We start from the raw sequence: 22,069 nt of genomic DNA, 5'->3' as shown, positions 1-22,069 counted from the left end.
ACTGCGCACTGTCCTATACAGAAGATATGCTACTTTGTTAGTGATTATTCAACACCATTATAAAAATGGGAATACCTAAAGGTTGTCGATGCTCCAATTTGTCAACCACCATCTACGCTGCCAGGTTAGGCTTGCAAGTAACAATTCATTATGTCATAGTTCATTAGAAAATAATAAAAGAATTGCCAAAAATGACGTCTTTAAACCATTTGTTTTGTAAAAACAAAAAACAAAAAAAAAGAAATTCAGTTTGCAATCAAAAGAAACCAGAGAACATTTTTGCTTGAAAATAACTTTAATCATTCATCAATTTTGTTCCAAATATTTATATAATATATGCATAATTTAAATACTTTTCCGGTCAAATAATCACCAACTGATTGACTAATTATTTCTTCTTCTATTTAGACAACATTTATTCTTTGAGAACATTGGCTTCCTCTTTTCTGTATAAAACATGTTTATATTACAGTACGAAAAAGTACTGTTGTATTAAACAATTTTAAACAGCCCTTTGTTTTGTTCTGGTCTGACTGCAAGAACAACCTGTCAACATTGGCAAACTCCCTCTCACAACCAGATCCTCCTAATTGTTTCTAATTGGACACAAGTCTCATCAGGATCAATCAAGGAGGCACTACTCATGCGGCGAATACCGACAGGGTGCTTTGTGAGGAGTAGAAAAATAATCAATAATTAAAATAATGAGAATAAAAATAAAATAGAAACCATACAAGAGCCATTAAACTCAAAATTACAAGGGAAGCGGCTTTATACTGTACAGTACCCACGACCAGTGTGGTGCTTAAACTTAGAGTAATCTGAAAAGTCTGAGGTCAACTTCGGTCTCCTGCTGGCGCTCTGCCAGCTGTCTCCAAGGCAACCGGATACACGAGCTACAAATAGCAACTCCGAGCCGAGTATCCCTTCGCCGTGCAGGGGTCATATCAAACCACATCACGCCCCTTCACATTTCACATCCCTCCACAGCAACAGATGGATCTCATTCAGGAATGGGAGAACTAATCTTTGTCATACTTCAGAGCATTTGTTTATTGTTTATGTACATGTATTACAACATGGTCCTTTCAGATTAAAGGAAGTGAAAGATAGCCTGTGTAAAATAATTATATAAAGCCTAAATAGAGCCTTAAATATAATGTTTAGAGCTCCAATTTTGATAACTGATTAATAGTTTAAGTGATTTATTAAGCAAACATACCCAACAGGTGGGGATTTTTTTCTTCTTCTTTTAATGGTTTTATTTAGTTGTAACATTCTGGTTTTGGACAGCTGGTTGGACAAAAAAGCAATATGTAGACGTCACCTGTGGTCCCTGTGATGGGCATTTTTTTTTTTTTTTTAATACATTTTTCAGAAAAAAACGATTAACCAATTAAAAAAACAACTGTGAAATTAACGTTTTCATATTTTTCAAATAGGAAATGTCCGCAAATCATGTGTCCTATATCAGAATTCATCACATGTGAAATCCCACACTAATATTTGCCAATGTAAAATATCACAAAACCTCATGTAAAATGTTTTAACATGTGAAAACGTATCTTTAGTTCTCTAAATATAAATGTACAGTGTAAATAAACTAAACTGGAGCCATTTTTGGGGTAAGGTACAGCCTTAGATCTATGTATGAAATACTCATGGAAGCAAAAAACTGTTATGTTTACAACCTAAAAAAAACAGATGCAAGTTTCGTAACTTCTAACTGTAGAAGCCCCAGTGATCACTCAGCGTAATGAGTAAACCTCAGAAAAACCTCCTCAAGGATCATGTGAAATTACACTGGATTTGAATAGTACATTACATTTTCATCTGGTCGTCTTTGGAGAACAAATATCCATTGCACTCTTCTTGTCTGTGTGTGTTTGAAGCTGTACTATAATCCATGTGGAATGATAACCCGCCGCAACATTATTAAAGGTTAATCAGACATGAACTCTCCATCATAGATACTGATAGCTCATCGCCTCATCCTAATCCATGTATTCACACACATACAGCATGTATTTTCTAACACACACTCAACACGATGCTGCCACTTCAGGACGGGTATCCTGACCTAACTCTGGTGGGCATATGCAAATGACCCTGGCGATGACACCTTGGCCGGCTGTCATGGCAACACATCCAAGCAGCAGGCATGTGGCCACAGGCAGGGGACAAATGGAGGAGGTGGAGGAGGAGGAGGAGAAGGAAGAGGGAGAGGAGTGAAAGGATGGAGGGAAGAGGAGTAGTAGTAGGTTAAAAAAGAAAAGAATGAGAAATGGGGGGGTGAGAGGAAAACAGAAGCACCGGTGATGAGAATGTCAAAAAATCTATTGTCTATTTTTAGGCTCACGATTTGATTCAATATCAATTTTCGATTAAAAAACGATTCTCAATTAAAAAAACGATTCACAGTATGTACATGTAGTTACTTTTCCCATGTATGTATGTATTTATGTATGTATGTATGTATATGTGTGTATATATATATATATAAAGGGCTCTCAATGCATTAAAAAAATTTATCTAATTAATTACATACTCTGTGATTAATTAATCGAAATTAATCGCATACATAATTAACGGTGCCAGAACCGATACTTTTTAAGAAAGTAAAAAAAGAAGAAAGAAGAAAAAAAAAGGGTACTAAACAACAGTCGGTGACATTAAAGAACGGCTTGTTTATTGCTAAGGCCAGATGGTCAAAATTAAATGATTTAATAATAATGTATAAAAATAACAATAACTTATTTCACTAGTAAATTGCTGTTGAACGACAAAAACAACCATCAGATGGGAAAAGGACATTTACAATAACTACAAATGCACCACGAAGCTGTAGTTACCAGTTTCATTGAACGCACCGTCTGTGTTGTTTTTCCGACGGCAGCAGCAGATTGTTACATCCCGCTGTTGAATCCTCTACAGTAAAACACAGTCAAACTTTACACCGTTCAGCGTTAGCTGTCAGCATTGTAACCGTGTTTAATCCAGCTACTAGCTAGCGGTAGGCTAACGTTAGCTGCTGTCTAGTATAGTGTTAACTAGCTAGCTAGCGCTAGGCTAACGTTAGCTGCTGTTGAGTATAGTGTTAACTAGCGTCACATGCAGCGGTGTTTGTGTTGCCTGTATCGTCTTCAGAGCATCAGAGAGAAGTGCAGACATATCAGTGGCACCAGATTTCGGTAGCCAGGGTTGGCAGGAAGAAGATTTTTACAAGTAAATATTCCAGTTAATGATCCAGGCAGCGCATTCTCGTCTCCCTCCTTCATTTTACAGTCCAATGGTGGCTAGAACGGCTCCTGGTCAAACGTCAATATGGAATGGATTAATCTGCGTTATTTTTTTTAACGCGTTATTTTTTCTCAGATTAATTAATCGAAATTAAAGCGTTATTTTATATATATATATATATATATATATATATATCTTATACATCCCTTAGTACATTCATGTTTTTTTATTGTCCATATTATTCATGTGGATTTGTTTGTTATTTTAACATCCTGTTTATGATGTATTTGTATGTTGTGTGTGATGTCTGTAAGCTACTGGGACCTTGAATTTCCCCTTGGGGATCAATAAAGTATCTATCTATCTATCTATCATGTGATTGCATACAATAAAAAAAAAAAAAATTAAAATATGAATCGATTTTTGGAGTTCTCTGAATCGGTTTTTAATCGGTAGAGCTTGAATCGTGATACGAATACAAATCGATTTTTTTGCACACCCCTAATATCTATGGATTGTGAGCATGCACAAGTGTATGCAAAATGCACTAAAATCAGAGATGGGAAGTAACTAAGTACAAATACTTCGTTACTGTACTCAAGTAGATTTTTCAGATATTTTTACTTTACTATTTATTTTTGCACCGACTTTTTACTTTTACTGCTTACATTTTTAACACAAATATCGGTACTTTCTACTCCTTACATTTTACAAAATTGGATCGTTACTTTAGTTTCAAATAATTTCAGTGGAGTTATTTTCCGCGTCATCAATACCAAATTCAATCTAATTGGATGGGAATATAGGTTGCACTTGACGCACCACTACAGCAAATTGCGGCTTGATGGCGGTAATGTTAGCACATAGTAGTATGGACAGCAACATGATTGAAAATGAAGAAAACGGAGATCCCAGAGATTTGGCAGACAAGCAGCAAGACATTCCCAATCATCCTTGGCCTCATCTGACATTTGTGTGGTCCAGGTAGCTTTGCATAAAAAATGGTCATTCACAAGGCTACTTTTACTTTTATACTTTAAGGAAATTTCCAAGCCTGTACTTTGTTACTTTTACTTGAGTAAAGAAGTTAAATCAGAACTTATCATAACACAAGTATCTGTACTTCTACTTGAGTATGGGAAGTGAGTACTTTTGCCATCTCTGACTAAAATACCTTATTAGCCTGATAAGACCATTTTCTTCTCTGGAAATTACATTGGTTGTATTATAGACTAGAAATTTGCATCACATTAGATATTGGACTGTTTGTAGCTTTACTGTTGTTCGGCTAGCAAGTGTCTTCAAGTCGATTCATAGTGTCTCTTTTAGAGTTAGTCAACCATGAAAGTGTTTAGGAAGCCCAGTTCAACCTACAGAAGTTTTCTGACGGCTAGTTTAACGTGTGTTACTGCCACAAAGGAAATAAATTCCTGATTGTCGTCTACAGAAACACACCAGGGTCTGAATCATCTGTTAAGCAGCTGAGAATTGCAGATGAAAGTCTGGAAAATGCTCACTGTCAGAGAAAGTGCAGTGTTTCCCACACATAGACTAATGTGTGGCGGTGCGCCGCACTATCAACACTGGCCGCCGCACATTGCGTTTTTTTAAATGCTATTTAAAACACGTTCAGCTGCATTTCCAGCTCCTCCCACCGTGCGGTGTTTGGTGTTTTTAGCCCCCAACGTCGCCTTTCAGGCAGCACGGCAATGGTTATGTTTAGGGTTAAGGTGAGGGTTAGCTGCCTGGAAGGCGACGTTGGAGGCTTAAAACACCATCGAGCCCACCGTGCACACAGCGTCTGTCTCCATAAAGGAGAGAAGACGGCTGGCCAAATTCGACAAGTTCACGAAAGGTTGGTATCTATCTCGTGAACACCTTTACACAATCACACATTCACAATCACCGACCCGACTCTTAGCAAACAAGCGATTGTGCCTGCTTTAGAAAGTTAACTAGTCGCAAGTTTGCTGTAAAATGCAGTTGGGTTGTCGAGGTCAAAACACTATATGTAGCAGCTGTGAATCAAATAAACATATTATAAATAATGTTATGTAATTTTTTACTCTTACACTGAATGTTTGCTGCTTCAATCCAGATGAGAATTGAAAAGTATTTTCGGCGACTGAAAAAGGCCCGTGTTGAGGATGAGGACCAGCCTGAAACAGAGCTGAACAGTCCGACCAGTGTAATTAATTGTTATTCATTTGTTTACAATATTTTCAGGCTTCAACCAGTGAAAGACAGGGTCAGGGAGAGAAAGAGATAGATTTCTTCCCGCCCCAAACATCCTGCACACTCTACCCGGTGAGCTACCCAGGCGCCCCAGAAATGTAAAAATCTTAAGAGACAAAGGACAAATTTTGGTTTAAGTGCCGCACTGACATCAATATTATTAGCGGTCGTATTAATATTGTGAGTTTTCTGAGTACATAGTCAGCTCAGAAAAGTTGCGTTTGCACCTATTTGTGCTTGAACTGTGTAATGAAACCAATACTTTTATTGTACATCTGTGCTGTTTTTGTGCTGATTTTACATGGTGGATATTGGTGTGTGTGTGTGTGTGTGTGTGTGTGTGTGTGTGTGCCGAAGTGACAGAGACAAATAGACTGAAATAGTAAAAGAAAGAGAGGGCATGCTTGCTTCTTTGAGGATGTTTGTTACGAGGATACTATTCATATGGCCCTATAAACAAGCAGATTGTGTGTGTGTGTGTGTGTGTGTGTGTGTGTGCGTGTGTGTGTGTACGTGCGTGCGTGCTTCCGTGCGTGCGTTGTTGCTACCTGCACCCTTAGCTGCAGTGGTGTAACATGACATGATTAGTGATGGCACTGTTAACTGTAAGCATACACAGCCTTCACAAGTAGCACACACACATACGCAGACACACACAGACAATGATGACGTGCATCTCAGTGTGTGAGGAACAGCCTGGGTATTTCCAGCAGGCGACCTGCCAGTACTCTCAATGTTCTAGTCCAGAAACCCCTTTGCCTTCTGCCTTTTCTCACATTATTACAGCACTTGTTCCTCTTCTTTTCTTACTTCATTCATCATTTGTACTAATTTTATCTGCCTTAAGTCACACACACAGTGACTTCAGACTTGACTTGAGACTCGTCCTCAAAAGACTTTAGACTCGACTCGGACTCAAGATGCGTAACACGTGAACAATCTTTATTTTTAGGAAACTTTTTTAGGAAACGTCTGATGATCTGACCGTAATCTATTACCTACCTACGTAACACGTAACATTTCTGCTGGGCGCGGCTACACGTGAGAGAGGACAACAAACATGTTGACCGCACTGGCAGCTGCTCTGCCATTCATTAGAAGCTTTGGCTTTAAAATTTCACACAACACGGCCCAAACTAAAGAAGTGCTGTATGCTAAATATGTGGACTCTAGCTCAGAGACTTGAGAGACTTGACTTGGACTCTAGCTCAGAGACTTGGAACTTGACTTGGATTCTAGCTCAGAGACTTGGAACTTGACTTGGACTCTAGGTCAGAGACTTGTGAGCATCTCTACCATAGACTTACTGACGCACACAGATTCATTTAGTAACTAAAAAGTAGATGAGAAGATTGATATCGCTCGTATCTGTATGATAAATATGAAACTACAGCCACTAGCCAATTAGTTTAGTCTAGCTCAAAGTCTGGATAACCAATAGCTAAAAATATTTGGATGAACATTGAAATAGTTAGCTAAAAGTAACAGAAACGGTACTGCGTCTGGTTGTCAAACATCCAACCTATATGACTGACCTAACTAACTGCTCATCTTTCTCCCTGGTATATTTCTGTCTGTGATGGAAGTAAAAACAAGCAGCAATCAGCTTCTCGGCAACTTAAAAATCTAGGGAAAGCAAGGAAGAAGAGACAAGAAAAAAGGCAGAGAAAAGTGGAGGGGTAATGGTGGATGTGGAAGAAGAGAGTAGGACAAAGGATGAGAAAGAAAAGAGATAATAACACATAAATGAGATTGATGATGAAATAAACATAGGTGGAGATTCACGGGAGAGAAACAAAGAGGGAGGGAAAGACTGAATGATGTTCAGTGACAAATGTGAAGGAAAAGAGATGGATCTTTCCCCTGAAACGATTACATCACCTTCTGCACGCTCCTGTTGCCATGGCTACAGAGTCACATTAGCCTAATCATACTACCGTCTGGCACCTTCACTTGGCCTTTATCCAAGCTCCGTCCATGAACTCCAGGCTGCGTACAGTGTGTCAGCCTCTTCCTGTCATTTTATTTGAATAGAAGTTCTATTTTCTGACTATTTTCCCACCTTATATTTTTCCTCTTAGGCCAGTAGTGTAAAACTGCTTCAAAGATATGATTTGGTCGGATGCCAATTACTTCTGCTGGGCAAGCTTCATTACAGTTTGGTAAGAGGCCAATGTCGTAATGCATAGACTCCAGACTCCACAGATCTCCTTTCTGTTTCCATAAAATCAACAGGGACTGTGCTTATGAACTGCACAAATCCCCAAAGTGATAAAAAATGTAAAATGTTGTCATTATCGCTCATCAATTACTAAAAAAAATATTTTGATACTCTGTTCAATTTAATAGACAAGGGGTACTAAATACATCCAGATATAAAGAGGTCCAGAAAAATGGCAGCACAACGCACTACACTGAAGTTATTGACCTGTCCAAAATCATATAATTCAACTAAAAATCAGCAATTCAGCATGACAGCGAGGAGTTTTGAATTAGTGGGAGAAATGGCCCAGTTTGGCCCGTAAGCAGTGCTTTCAACTTGGGCAGAAGTGTGAGCCTTCCCTTAGAACTTTCTCACCTTTTTTTGCTTGTAAAAAAAATAAAGTAATATCAATTTGCAGTCCCTCGTCACAGGCTACATACTGTACTGTATGTAAATGGCGTAATTTTCCTTTTTCATATCATTTTATTGAAATAATCTTCAGAGGCACATTTATTTTGTGAATATGATTTTGAATATGTTTATTTTTGTGTATTTTTTGGTGAATCTGTTTATTGATATTTTCTTATGTTTGTACTCTTTTCCACTTTGTACCGCAACTGCTGCACAGCAATTCCCTAATTTATATCTTATCTAATATAAAGAATAGTCTAAAAACAAAAAAGAAACATACTTTTGTGTTGCAGAAATAACTTTTTTCTGCTTTTCTATCAGAGATTTATCTTATGTGACCCCCCACCCCAGCTGTGAAGCTGTAAACTATAGCTGATAATAAATGAATGTGAGTAGAGCTACAGTGCTGTATTGCTGGTGCAGGTACTGAACAGTGATCTATAGCTGACATTCTGCCAGCTTTCTTGCAAACCATGGCTCCTTCTGAAACTGCAGCTGCTTAGTCAGTCGCTCTAGCATTAAGCTAATTCACCAGCTATATGGAGTTTGTGCACATTTAACTACAGTCTGTGACACAAAGTAATACTAGGAAGCTTGCACTCAGCAATAACCTTACACAGCAATGGGATTTATTACCTTTATACCTGCTACAGCCGCTCCTCACGTCAAATAAAGATCAAAATTTAAGCTATGTTTGTTTTTAATATACTGAAATGAGCCCTGGGAATACAGTATAAAAATGACTACTAGCTCAATATATTCACCACTGTGCAGAAACACGCCTCACCTTTCCATATTAAGCTGATACAACTACAACCCTTTGAGCCCCAAACACCAAATCATATTCAGGCAATTCTCAGCATTGATAGTGAACTCTGATACACAATCTTGCAAAAATACTGTACACATAACCCCTCCAAGTGTATATAGAGGTTGTATCAGTTGCATCTGTAACAATCAATATATAAACATTTCCTCTCCGCACTATTGATTAACATTACATCACTGTCCTTTGCACCAGAAGGCAGAGTGATTGTAATAAAATGGAAAATCCTGCTATTAAACATCGTGCTGATGTCAGCCGTAATTGTGGCCACAACAAGGAAGATGGAAACAGGAAAGTCCATCACCAACAAAGAAAGGAGGCAGACTGATTAAACAGAGAGAGAACATATAGAAAGACCAAAAATGGGAAAAGGGAAATATGAGAAGTTCACAAATAGCCTGGTTGACACCAGACCCTTCTCAGTTGTAACTGAGAGTGGGTCTGGGCAAGCTTCATTCACAGCCCATTTCCAAAGGGGCGTCACCACCGGACACCGCTCAAATGCCTCTGGGTGCATTGGATAGTCCTTCAACCAATCAGACCAACGATCCGGGTGACGTAGCAGCGACAGCGGCATCAACGGGTTGCTGCGCTTTGGTGGCCGTCATGTTGAATGTAAACAAAAAGCTGCTTGCTATCGCTGCGCTATCGTCATCGTGTAAAGCCCGCCACAACGGTTGTCATTGGTGCCTCGATTTGGAAAAATTGGAAATGGGCTTGAATGGGCTCTTGGCCAGACTGACTTGCAGAACAAATCTCAAATTTGCTGGAAGTTCGTCAGGGTTTTCCCAGGCTAATTCAGAAAGGCAATAAGTCAGAAGAAGAGAAAATATGTGGTAAGAAATGTAATATTTTGGCTTGAAAGGGTAAAAACCAAACCTAATGCGATATTACAAACTGCAGGTGGAAAATTGGTAGTAATGTCCTCCCAAGAAAATATCGTGAATGTTAGTTTTTTATAACTTTTTTTTTTTAATAACATAACTGCAGTCGTTCCCAAACTTTTAGCAAGTGGTTATTAATGTAACCATGCTGACGGTCCTTTAACCTTAACAAAGTAGTAATTTTAGCCCAAACTGTGATCTTTCCCTAACCGAGTCGTTTCTGTGCCTCAACCTAAACAAATCTTAACCATAGCGGTTTTAGAAAAAGGGTTTTATATTTGAAACAGTGATATGTTACGGTCATATATGTGTCGTTCTGGAGGGCAAGGCAAATGATGCATTTTGTGGTTTCATTTTAAAAGACTGGATAATAGAACTCTACAGATATACTGGCATGGCCAGAATTATCTGTCAATTTTAGCTTATAACAGATATATTGGTATCAGCTTATATGTCAGCTAATAGCTAACAAAATGTTACGTTAAAGCGGCTACAATCAATTTGATGATAATGTATGAAATGTGAAAACAATGTGTCAATGTGAAAGGGGTCACTCGTAGTGATGAACCTACAGAGAATTATCAGCTCAATATGCAGCTCCCCTCCGTTTTCAGAGCTATATAGCGAGTTTCAAGTCACTGTTTAGTTGTCCGACCAACAACTTTACTGTTTTGGTTCACTTTCAGCACTCTCATAGTGTCGTATTTGGTCGCAGCAGGAAGCAGTTTTTAAAGGAAAAGCTCTGATAAACCCAACTGTACACTACCTGCTCTAGAGGTCAACCGATTAATCAGCCGGCCAATTAATCGGCCGATTTTTGGCATTTTTTTACATAATCGGCATCGGCCAATATCAAGCCAATTAATAAGCAGGCGCATCTGCGGGCAGCCTAGTGTTAAAACCATGAATAGGCGACATTTTTTACAGCGCGCCCAGACCAGCTGCCTCCAGCCCCTCCCCTCGTGAATTCTTGCGCAGTGTGTCTCGCGCAGCCACTTCAGGTTCAGACGCTACCGTTAGTAGTAGCATGTTGCTGGTGTTCTTGCCTTGGGATTAACTGTATTAATAAAACCGTACAAAACGGCCACACCGCTGTGGAAGCTCCCCAAATGTCATTTATCAGAGTCTGGTTGTTACCCCTGTCCATGGCAGTCTCATCCACTCCTATAACGGAGCTAACCGCTAACGGAGCTAATCGTTGCTAACAGAGCCTTCAGTTCTCCGTGCCTGTATCCATTAACTGCATCTATGGACTCGAGCACGAATAAAACCCTTAATTTTATTAAATTGGCTTGGCTTGGATGAGTTTTAAGTTACAACTAAGAGGTGTTTGAATGAGGTCAACAAGACATGTAACAGTAGGATCCCCAAAACACAGATAAAACACTTAGGCTACAAATGAACAATGATCTAACAAACAAGGTGAACAAGAATTGACTTCAGATAGCCCTAGTCTGATGTGATTCAACAGGAGTTAGGCGGAAATAGTGTTGAGATTAATAATAACGTCACTTTCTGTGAAGCAGATTTGTATTCTCAGAAGTTTAATAAATGCTGATAAGTGCACTAAACTTTATTTTTTCATTGAAAGGTTTATTTGACAAAGTTTATTTTCTTCTTACCTGTTTCGTTTATTTAATATATTTTTCATACATTATTTATACAATATACAGTAGGCATATGTTTTTACATTATACATTTTTAATTGAAGTAGCCTATACAGTGTAGATTGGTGAAGTGTTCAATAAATGTTTTTCTTGAGAAATTCTGTGTATATTAGTGTTACATTTTATCTTTCAAATAGAGGTTTAAAAACAAGCACATATCAGCCAAATATCGGCCAAAATAAATCGGCAGCATTAATCGGCTGACCCTGATTTCTAAAGATCGGCATCAGCATCGGTCAGAGAAAAACCATATCGGTCGACCTCTAACCTGCTCAGCACTGAACAGCAAACATACACAGATAGAGACTAGCTGGTGAACATAGTGGAGCATTTAGCAACTGAAAAGACAGATGTTTTCCTCAGGAGTTGGTGGAGACCAAAAACAGAGCTAAAAGAAAGTGAATAGTGGACTTAAATTCATCAGGTGGACACAAACACGATTCTAAATGAATGTAAATGTTGCTCGTAACTGCTGGATGTGTAAATGAGCAACTTTTTGATTATAACTTCTCCAAAAATTCTTGCTTCCAACTGTCCCAAAACAAAAATATTATATACAGTATATATTATTGCAGGTTTTGAAAAACACTTATATGGACTGATGTAGCCTCGTTATTGGAATTTTTATTTACATTCTTAAAAAAATCTAGTATCTGTCAGGCTCTGTAAGTAAAATAAAATAAACAGATATAATATATGTGTTTATCCAGCACCTCCAGACCCTGGTCAATATAATTACATTCTCATTTTAGCTAGTTCGTGTTGCCGTAATAATTCCAGCCCAGTTTAACATGGGGACCAATACAGTTAAATGACTCTGCATTCATCTGCAGATGAACAGGAATAATAAAGGGCCCCAAAAGGATTATAAGATCTACGTAATTACAAATGATGTTGCACAGATATCCTTTCTTGCTTCGGATTAGGAGTTGATTAAAGCAGATCTTAAGAGAGAAAAGGTCTGCAGTCTTGTATCTCAGTCAACTGCTGAGCAAGGCAAACCCAGCGATGTACATTTGGAACTGAATCATCGAGTCGAGGCCAATAAGTGGTAACATCTCACTTTGTCTCTCTCTCTTTCTCTCTCTCTCTCTCTCTCTAAACCCTTTCACCTTATCATCTCAAATGAACTCCTCTTTGGCTATACATGTGTGTGTGAGAGCTAGAGATGGGGGGTAAAAAGAGAGCGACCTGTACACTGAGCAAACTATGCTAACAGAGCTTCATCCTGTTCCTGTGAAGTGTGAGAACGAGAGCCAAGCGCAGCACTCTGCTCCACGGCTGCCTCAGCAAAAACACAATATGTTGACTCTAAAGGACCAAGCTGGTAGCAACTCTTACCCTGGAACAATATCACCATCTACATTATACTGTATGCTGCTTGCTTAGCTAGAGTATCTACCAGGACAATAAAAAGGGGAGGGGGTGAAAATCACTGCATGATGAATTGGAAGAAATTGCAGCGCTGTGTGTATTAACGCTGAGTCTGCTCCCACATTGTATACCTGCTTTAATGTGTGTATATTTCCTATCATCCCTTCATCTAAATCAACTGGTTGCATTAAATTTTTTATGTGGGCTTTTCTTCTGGGATTCAAGGACACTCGGTTGACTCAGCAGGCTAAACTACAAACTGTACTCTCACAGCGTAGTGTAGTGCTTCTTGAATTAAGCTCTTGACCATTTGATGTGTATAATTCCAGCTACCATAACCTTTTCCACACAGAAGAGTCCTCCACTATTAAAATGATCTTTTGAAAAGGTACCTGATATTTAGACTGAGTGGCCACTTTGTTGCCACACCAATATTACTACAAGCCCCTGCTGTCTTCTCAGAGTTTGAAAGCAACATGTAAGGATCCCTTTAATACACAAATATATCCTATTGCACTCCTAATATCAAAGAATTTTCTCTCTTATTCATTAATGTGTGGTGGCCCAAAAACAATCATATTGAAGTAAAAATACAACAAACATTTTAATAATTCTTTTCTACTGATGTGAAACCATTTTAGTCACTTTGACAAACTAACACTGAGTCAAACCCATAGCTTGTGGTGATCTGTACGATAACAGTATAGCTCGCAAAGCCAGTCGTGGTCTATAAAAGCTAACACTAGCTTGTTAGCACTAGTGCTAACTCAGCTACCTCTGTCAGTCAGTCCCTCAAGAGTCTCTGGTCCCGATCTTTCTCACTCTGACACACCACGGTAATGACACAGACATTAGTCCAATCCACAAAGGCTCAGATTGGCTCAGTAGTTTCTGTCATTTTCTCTAGTCTGTGGCCCAACAGGTAAATTAGGTCTCCAACTAGTCTGTTGGTTACAGAAAATTAGCCGAACAAAATTGTCACTCATCTGGCGATAGCAATGTGACAAGAGTGTGTGAATTTAGAGGTTGGCCGGCTGACTAGTATGCTAGCTTGCTTGCTATTGCTAGGAGGCTAATTGTTTAGCGGTGCAGACGATGCAGAGAGAGGTCTATTACGGTCTTTAAATTAAATTTCACAGTATAGAATATTAGTTTATTCACGTAGGTATGTCAATCTTGGTGTTTGGTGTTTTAAACCCCCAACGTCCTCTTCCAGGCAGCGCTGCCTGGAAGGGACTTGGATTAGGCAATGGTTAGGGTTAGGGTTAGGTGCCTAGAAGTCGACGATTTCATTGACCCTAATGAAATATTAGTAAGCTAAGTTAACAAATCAGATCAGATAATCACAACACTAAAGCATCTGAGAAACAGTGTGTATATTATTCCAAATGTGTTTCTACTTCTTCTCTCACCAGCACATAAAGTAAAAAATAAAGGGGGGGGTGGGGGGAAGTGGCCTTGACATACATAAAGTACACATAACCATGAATAAAGTCAAATTCTTTGTTATGACATGTTTGTGGTGAAGGTAAACGGTCTATTTCCCAATTGTTTTGTTTTAGCAGAGGTGGGCCACCTCACCTGGAATAAAGACAACCTCCACTAACGTGATACAAAAAGCAAAAAATAACAAAGCAAATGCCATAAATTCAATGAGTGTGACTATTGTTGTACCCACTTAACCAGGGGTCTTCAACGTTTTTTAAGCCAAGGACCTCTTAACTGAGAGAGACGCATCAGGGACCATACATACAGTATATTGTATCAAATTAAGTTGGGGCTACAATAACGTGTAGGGCGGCCTAACGCCTTTATACATATTTTTTTTAGTGAACAGAATACTAAGCTATTAAAATAATAATTGTTGGCATGATTTTATAAATCATGTTTTAACTATGTTAAACATACATGTGGCACAGTGAATCTTTAGCATTAACTGTATCTGTGGATGGCTACCTTAGTGACTACGTTATCTAAGGGCCAGTAATCCTATCATAATTGTTTTGTTTTTTTTCCACAAATAGGCTAATTTATATTTGCTAATAATATGTTGGATTTATGTTAAGACACTTTAGTTTAAAAAAAAACTTTTAATCCCTAAGGGTCCCGGACCCCCTGTTGAAGATCTCTGCCCTAAAATAATCACGCGAGACAAGTTTCCTGGAGGAAACTCAAAAGTCAAAAACTGAACTCTCAGTTTAATGATCATTAAAATAACACAAACTTCCCAGGTGGGTGCAGCGCCCCCTGGTGCTGCTAAATGGCTCCCGTTTTAACTGCAGCGGTACATCACGGCTTGGGGTGTTATTCGAGTATAAGATTGCTGAGCTGCTGAGCAAGCCAGCAGTTTTAGAATGGGCCGTCTCATCAGTTAATTTTATACTTTGCAGCCAACACTTCCTGCATTCAGAGAAGTGCCGGCAATATGGCACCCATAGTACAACCTGGCCAACTATCAATGGCTCGTATTAGTGCCTGAGGAGTTATCGGGTTTCCCTGGCAATATCTGTCTCAACAGGAATGATGAACCGTGCAGGAGTGCAGCCAGCTCCATGCTCGCGAAATGCTGCGCACCGGGCATTCCAGCTGGGATTACACCCTGGTATAGAGTAACCTGTCTGACTCCACCCAGCACCACTCACAGGAAAGAGAGGAAACTCAGTCCAAAGTGGAAATACTCTCATGTTGCCATCATGAAGATAACAGAAGTTAACTGACTGGTTTAACTGAGCAACATGCATGGGAGGCTGTATTTTAATGTAATAAGTCTGAATTCAGACTAGGGATCCACCAGTACTGATTTTTCAAGGCCAAGGCTGATACCGATTATAAGTAGTTAATTAAACCGATAATCAATACTTGGAACCGATATGCATATACAGTGAAAATGAAAATCTTTAAGTCAAAATTAAGATTTTGGAGTGTTACAGACTCCAAACATTTGTTTAAATGCTTTAAGCAATTATTAAATACATTTGAAACTTTTAACATAATACCCAGTAGCAGATAGTCAGATAGTGTTGTGGGCGGGACATTAAGTCAGACTCAGAGGTGAGTGAAACTGAAACAGAGGGACAGACACAGAGCTGTAGCAGAGCCAAAGTAGCACACTCTTTAATTAATTAACTTTATTGGTTATCAGGCAAATAAACCGCTGATACAGATAATCTGCAAACTGCTAAAAAACGTCCCGATAATCGGTCAGGACCGGTCTATCCCTAATTTCAGACCATCAAAAGGAGGTGAGTTTGTAAACCAGGGAGTATTGTTTTACAGATTATTGTCTGAGAATAGACAATACGATATTGTCAGAATATGTTGCACGAGGGATTTGAGAAGTTGTAGAAGTTGTCATCATTGGAAGCCATCGTAATTAGCATGAATCGAAGCACAAGCTCATTTAGAAGGACTAACTTACTACAAACTCTTTACAGCCACACAGAGGGTCAGGGTTACACATTTAGAAGATAGATTTTGTGTTGAAGTATCCCTTTAAAACTGTCACCAAGAATTGGTCACCTACAGTATGAATAAATCAATACATACTTTTCAAACAAGTAAGACACCATTATTGATATAAAATGACAAGATATAATTTCAGCTCTTCTCTTCTTACTCTTGCACTTTGGATAAATCGGATTGCAAGGAGCTACCACTTCATGCCTATTGAAAGCATTGACAGTATTGACATTGGAGAGGGTGTGGGTTGAAAATGACTGAACGTGGGCAGTCATGTTACATAAGCAACAGTCCACTTCGCTTACTAAAACAGCACATAAACACTGACACACCATGCATACATGTGCTGCTCACCTCCCTCTAACAGATGGGATTTTATTGAAGTGGAGCTGTCATTATTAGAAGCCAGAGAGCTGCTTCCATTGGCTGGTTCCCGTGGAAAAAACAGTTAACACAAACGTACTTCAGAAATAATAAATTATATTAATATAACATTTTATATTCCAGGTTTCAAGTCTAATTATTAGCAGAAATGGGTACTCTGCATCTCATATTATGCTTTTTGCCTTTTTCCCTTACCTTTATTGTGTTATATATCTTTTTTGTGCATGTTATAGGTTTACAAAGTGAAAAAGCCCAAAGTCCTCCCCAAAGGGACTTACCATCTCCCACAGAAAACACTGTTCACAAACTGCTCCACACAGCTCTATTGTAGTCCAGCCTTTACTTCAGAGACAAACATGGTCACTTTGTAACACACATTATAATGCTCGCCAATGTGCTAGCATGGCACTCCCTCATACTCTGCTTCTGACTGGCTGGTTGTCCTTACCTAGCTACTGCTCATGTGCGACTCCCAACAAAGATGGAACAGAAGTGAGATGTCTCACTCTGTAGCTAAAACAGAGAGCTCAACACACAGGGTGAAAAGAGGAGCTGCAGCAATGTGCAGTACAACAAATATATGGTGTTTTTTGAAAATTAAACCATGTAAACCTATTCTGGTACAACCACTAAATCCAATTATGAACCTGAAAATGAGCATAATATGAGCACTTTAAATAAAGTTTGCCTTTGCATTACAGTTCAGTACAGTATTTCTAGACATAGTTCCATTATCTTTATTGTGACTATTATTGCCATTGTTCATCACACCCCCAACCGGCACCGTCAGACACCGCCTACCAAGAGCCTGGGTCTGTCTGAGGTTTCTCCCTAAAAGGAAGTTTTCCTCACCACCGAGGTTTCTCCCTAAAAGAGAGTTTTTCCTCGCCACTGTCGCACTAACTGCTTGCTCTTCGGGGAATTACTGGAATTGTTGGGTCTTTGTAGATTATAGAGTGTGGTCTAGACCTACTCTTTCTGTAAAGTGTCTTGAGATAACTCTTGTTATGATTTGATACTATGAATAAAATTTAAATGAATTAATTTTTAGACAAATAAGCAACATTTTTTAACTGACTGAACATATTTGGCATTTGGTGGCTATCTACACCTCCACACTTTGTTGAGGTATTTGCTGGTACAAGCAGCGTCCTCTGTCACCGTCTTCCCTCCTCAGCAACCCAACCAGGCGGGGGATTTGAGTTACATAGTAATAACACACGCACAGACGAAAAGCAGGTTGTGACAGCCCATTTCAATCTGTTTTCATCCTGCTAGATTTCATCCAGTTCAATCACTCAGTGTCTACATGCTGAAGTACTCCAGTTAACACAATTAGATTTCCAGTAAACCAACTGAATGTTTGAAGTATGAGCTGCATGCAATTTCTCTACCTGATGACTAAGCTCCAAACTGGTTCTCTCACTTCCTCCCTCTCCCAGCGGGTCTTTGGTAGTCATAGCTACATCCATTAACACACCTGCTAAGCTCTTAGGTCCCCCATGTCTCTCTCTCTCTCTCTCTCTCTCTCTCTCTCTCTCTCTAAAAACCAAGACCGCTGACACATAGGGTGGACAGATAAGGACAAATATATATGATAGTAAATATGGCCACAATATGCTACTTAATAAAACATTATTGTTCATGAACATCTGAATTGTCCATTAGACAAATTAGATTAACAATATTTCTAAAATTGTTAGCTTTATCAATGAGTGAAATAACAGTAATATAATAGACCAAGTGTAATCAATGGAACACAATCTATCACGAATCGATTTACAGAAAATGTTACAACATGACTTGCAATATCTCGGCCTCTGATTCTTTGATTTTGACCATCTTTTTTTAAATCTGTCTGTCGCAACTCCCCTAACTTTACCAGAAATGACCTAAACACTAAAAAAAAATAAAAAATAAAGTGGTATTCCAGCAAGAATACGACTTAATTTTTTTTTGGAAAGGGACCAAAAACATAATGTCTGGAGGAGTTAATAAAAGACAGATTGATATTTTAAATTGTTTATAGCACTGGTAATATTTCCTTTTATTATCGTCCCAATTTTAACAGAGTTTCTTTGGTTTAAGAAAAAATACGTTGACAAAAAAAGAACTTCTAGGAATGCAAAGGTTTGATAATAAAGCCTAAGTTACAACAACAAAGCAGCATTAAAAATGGTAGCTTGCTTAATAACCCCTCAGCTGAGACAACGGTATGTTTATTGACATGTGATGCTTCATCCAACTGAAGTATTACAGCATTTCTCTCACTAAATATTTCCACATTCTTAAACACACCCACATCCAAGCATTCAATTGTTCCATTTTGCCGGATGTGACGGTTCTTCCCAGTTACTCGTGCACATACTGCATGTTGTCATCCACATCAGTGCTACTGTTTCTATTGTGGTTTTATCACCACAGATACTGTGTCCCTAGCAACAGGTGGAGATGGGAGGCAACACTTATCTCATCAAAGCAAAAACATGCTTCTTCTTTTTTTACTTTCTGTTCTCCCGATCTCTCTACTTATCCTGTCTACTCATTCCTTTAATAGCCTTCCTTCTTTTTTTATTCTTCCATTTTCCTCCTCTTTAGTCTCTGCCTACCTTTCTCTTCATCTGCCTCTTGCTTCTTCCCTTTTTATCTACTTTACTTCACTCTCTTTTTCATCTGCTCATGCTGCCTTCTCTCCTCTTTTCTTCCTTTCCTCCCAGACTGTCTCTTCTCTGCAGGATCACAGCGACACAACAGTCATCTCTCATCAGTCGAGACGCCGTCTCACAACACAATCGTGAGGTTATCATTCCCTCTCTCTGCTCTTAATCATCACATTCACTCTCTTTCTTCCCTGATCACCTCCCTTCTTCCCTTCATCCTGACTCTCTCCACTTTGACATTTTCTCCATCTCTTCCTCCCCACCCTTTTTAGACTCCTCCTCTACTTTTCTGGACCTTTCTCTCCAGCTCCCTTCCCGTCTTATCCTCTCTGTAGCACCCATTTGCATTCTTTAAAAACAAACAGATTACAGATATAACTCTGAGAGCCCTGCCTTTTCCAAAGGACATAGCATCAATATTACAAGATGTATGAAATTACATAGACTGTATATGGTGCCTTCTTTGTCCGCACAGACAAAAGCACCTGTTACACTAAATAAATAGAGAAGACTGTGGTGTGTGTGTGTGTGTGTGTGTGCGTGCGTGCGTGCAGGGAGGCAATTTAGAACAGCTGACTAAACATAAGGCTGAATCTTAGAGAATAAAAGGTGCTGAGCCAGCAGCCATTTTCACAGCAGTATACTGTAAGCTCTGCAAAAAAAACACACACGCATACTGTATACACATACATCAATGCATAGAATTACAGTCTGCGCTAATATTTCCAGTTCAACTTTATCAAGCATTGACATGCAAACTTGCACCCTTAACCAATAGACCTTTTTCACGGCAGACATGTTGAATTGTCATAGTAGAAAAGCACAGGTGTATTCAAAACCATTAATGCTGGCTGCATTCCACTTAGGAGAGGCCCTGGTATTGTGCATGCTGACTCACTGAAATAGCTTACTGGGACACTTGATGGAACTGAGCCATCGTTAAGGTTATCAATTTCAGCTGTGCTTTTCCTACTATGACAAGTCAAAATGTCTGCTGTGAAAAAGGTCCATTGCAAGCCATCCAGAGAGAGAAAGAAGCTAGCATAGCATGTTAGCTGTGTTGCACCATCAACTTTTATTTAATTGCCGTGCAAAAATGCTCCACTAAAGAGACACACACACAACTGTTAGACAGCCAGCTTATGTAAAACTTAACATCCTAATGTCTATGCAAGTATGTAAGTGCAGGAAACCCCATTTTTTTCACTGAATGGGCACAAAAGGCATTTTCTGCATTATCATCACCAGAAATGATTGCCATATTGGCTAATTCATGTTGTAACGCTGCACGATGTTGCTGTGGATTCATCACAAATGTTTTAAGTGTGTTTTTCATGCTCATCATGACTTTTCACTTTCATCTCTTGTCATACTCTTCTTTTCTCCCCCTATTCTCCCTCTTAGCCTTTTCTTACTATAATCTTTTACCTTTTACCTTTCACCTCATCTCTTTCTCATCTGTTTACATAGTCTTCCCTCCCTTTACCATCCTTTTATTTTCCCTTTGCACCTGAACTCTCTTTTCATTTCCTATTCTCTGCTCTCACTGAGCATATAAACAGGTTAACAGGTGCCTATTGCCCATAGCCACACTTTGTGTTGCAACAAAAAGGATTCCTATTCAACTTAATAGGAAATATTTAGAAATAAGATTCAGGATTGCTACATAAAATTGCTGAATATAAAAATATAACTAAAAAAAATCCAAAATACATGGAAGTAACCCAGCAACATCACCACATCACAAACCTCTGTATGAGTTATTTCAAAAGGGAACCTGTACACAATAAACCTTTTTAACAAAAACTACTATATTCAGAATGAAAAAAACGCTGTTTATTATTGAATCACTGAAGAACGAAATCTGATACACCATGTTAGTGCTCCGTTATCAAGTAGCCTGTTAAACAAAGGCTGACAGCAAACACACCGAATAGGCTGCTCTCAATCAACAAAGGCAATAAATATGAAACACAAAAAAATCATCCTCCAATGTTAAATCAGACATGTTTTTGAAAGAATATTCTATAACTTCTGTGCACAGAATAAACCACAGCTCTTATTTCCTGTCTGAAGGACTGAGAATGAATTTTGTTTTTCTTTCACAGCAGCCACACCATGTTGTTTACAAGTCATTATTTTACCTTCTTTCCTTTCTTCTTGCGATGAGCTGACTTCCCCGTAGCCTTCTCTTTAACCTCCTCGCTCATTTCAGCAGCTGTGTGTCCCTAACAGCTGTGTGTGTATGTGTGTGTGCCCAAAAAAAAGCTCTTTTTTTTCCTTTTAATCCAGCATGGATGAGCGGAGAAGAGTGGAGGGGCGGCCACTCTCAACGCGCACAACGACCAACTCGCTCAGCTGCTCACACCCACTTTCATATACACATACACACACACACACATTTTGTCTGCGAGGAGAGGAAGCCAACAAGGCTGCCCGGCAGAAGCGATGGAGAGACACACATGCTCTCGCTCTCTCTTTATCTGATCTAACTCGCACACTTCACTTCTACCTGTCCGGAGCTCTGGTTTCCTCCCACAGACTCCACAAGTGAGAGCAGAGCAGCAACAAGCTACGGGGGCGCGGGTATTATTAGCAATCAATATCGGCAGTTGTTTGTGTGTGTGTGTGTGTGTGTGTGTGTGTATGTGTGTGTGTGCGAGAGAGAGAAGAGGGGAGTGTTTCTCTTCAACAAGTTCAAACAGACAGATAAAGTGCTCGTACAT

At 39.1% G+C, this 22,069-nt stretch overlaps 1 protein-coding gene across 2 annotated transcripts in view; it reads right to left on the bottom strand.

The window, feature by feature from the left end:
- LOC116061495 (ankyrin-3-like) overlaps positions 1 to 22,069 on the bottom strand; it is a 172,946-nt gene that overhangs the window by 131,717 nt on the left and 19,160 nt on the right. The window contains exon 1 of one of the 2 annotated variants that reach the window (XM_035997560.1): positions 21,488 to 21,729. The exons of the other annotated variant lie outside the window; for it this stretch is intronic. Coding sequence (XP_035853453.1) covers positions 21,488 to 21,553 — 66 coding nt within the window. The 5' untranslated portion in view covers positions 21,554 to 21,729. Of the gene's footprint in view, positions 1 to 21,487; positions 21,730 to 22,069 lie in introns of those variants that run through there. 2 annotated transcript variants of the gene reach the window in all.

This window comes from Sander lucioperca, chromosome 22 (genome assembly GCF_008315115.2).
Source record: "Sander lucioperca isolate FBNREF2018 chromosome 22, SLUC_FBN_1.2, whole genome shotgun sequence".
Taxonomy (NCBI): domain Eukaryota; kingdom Metazoa; phylum Chordata; class Actinopteri; order Perciformes; family Percidae; genus Sander; species Sander lucioperca.
This window is presented reverse-complemented; position numbering and strand designations above follow the sequence as displayed.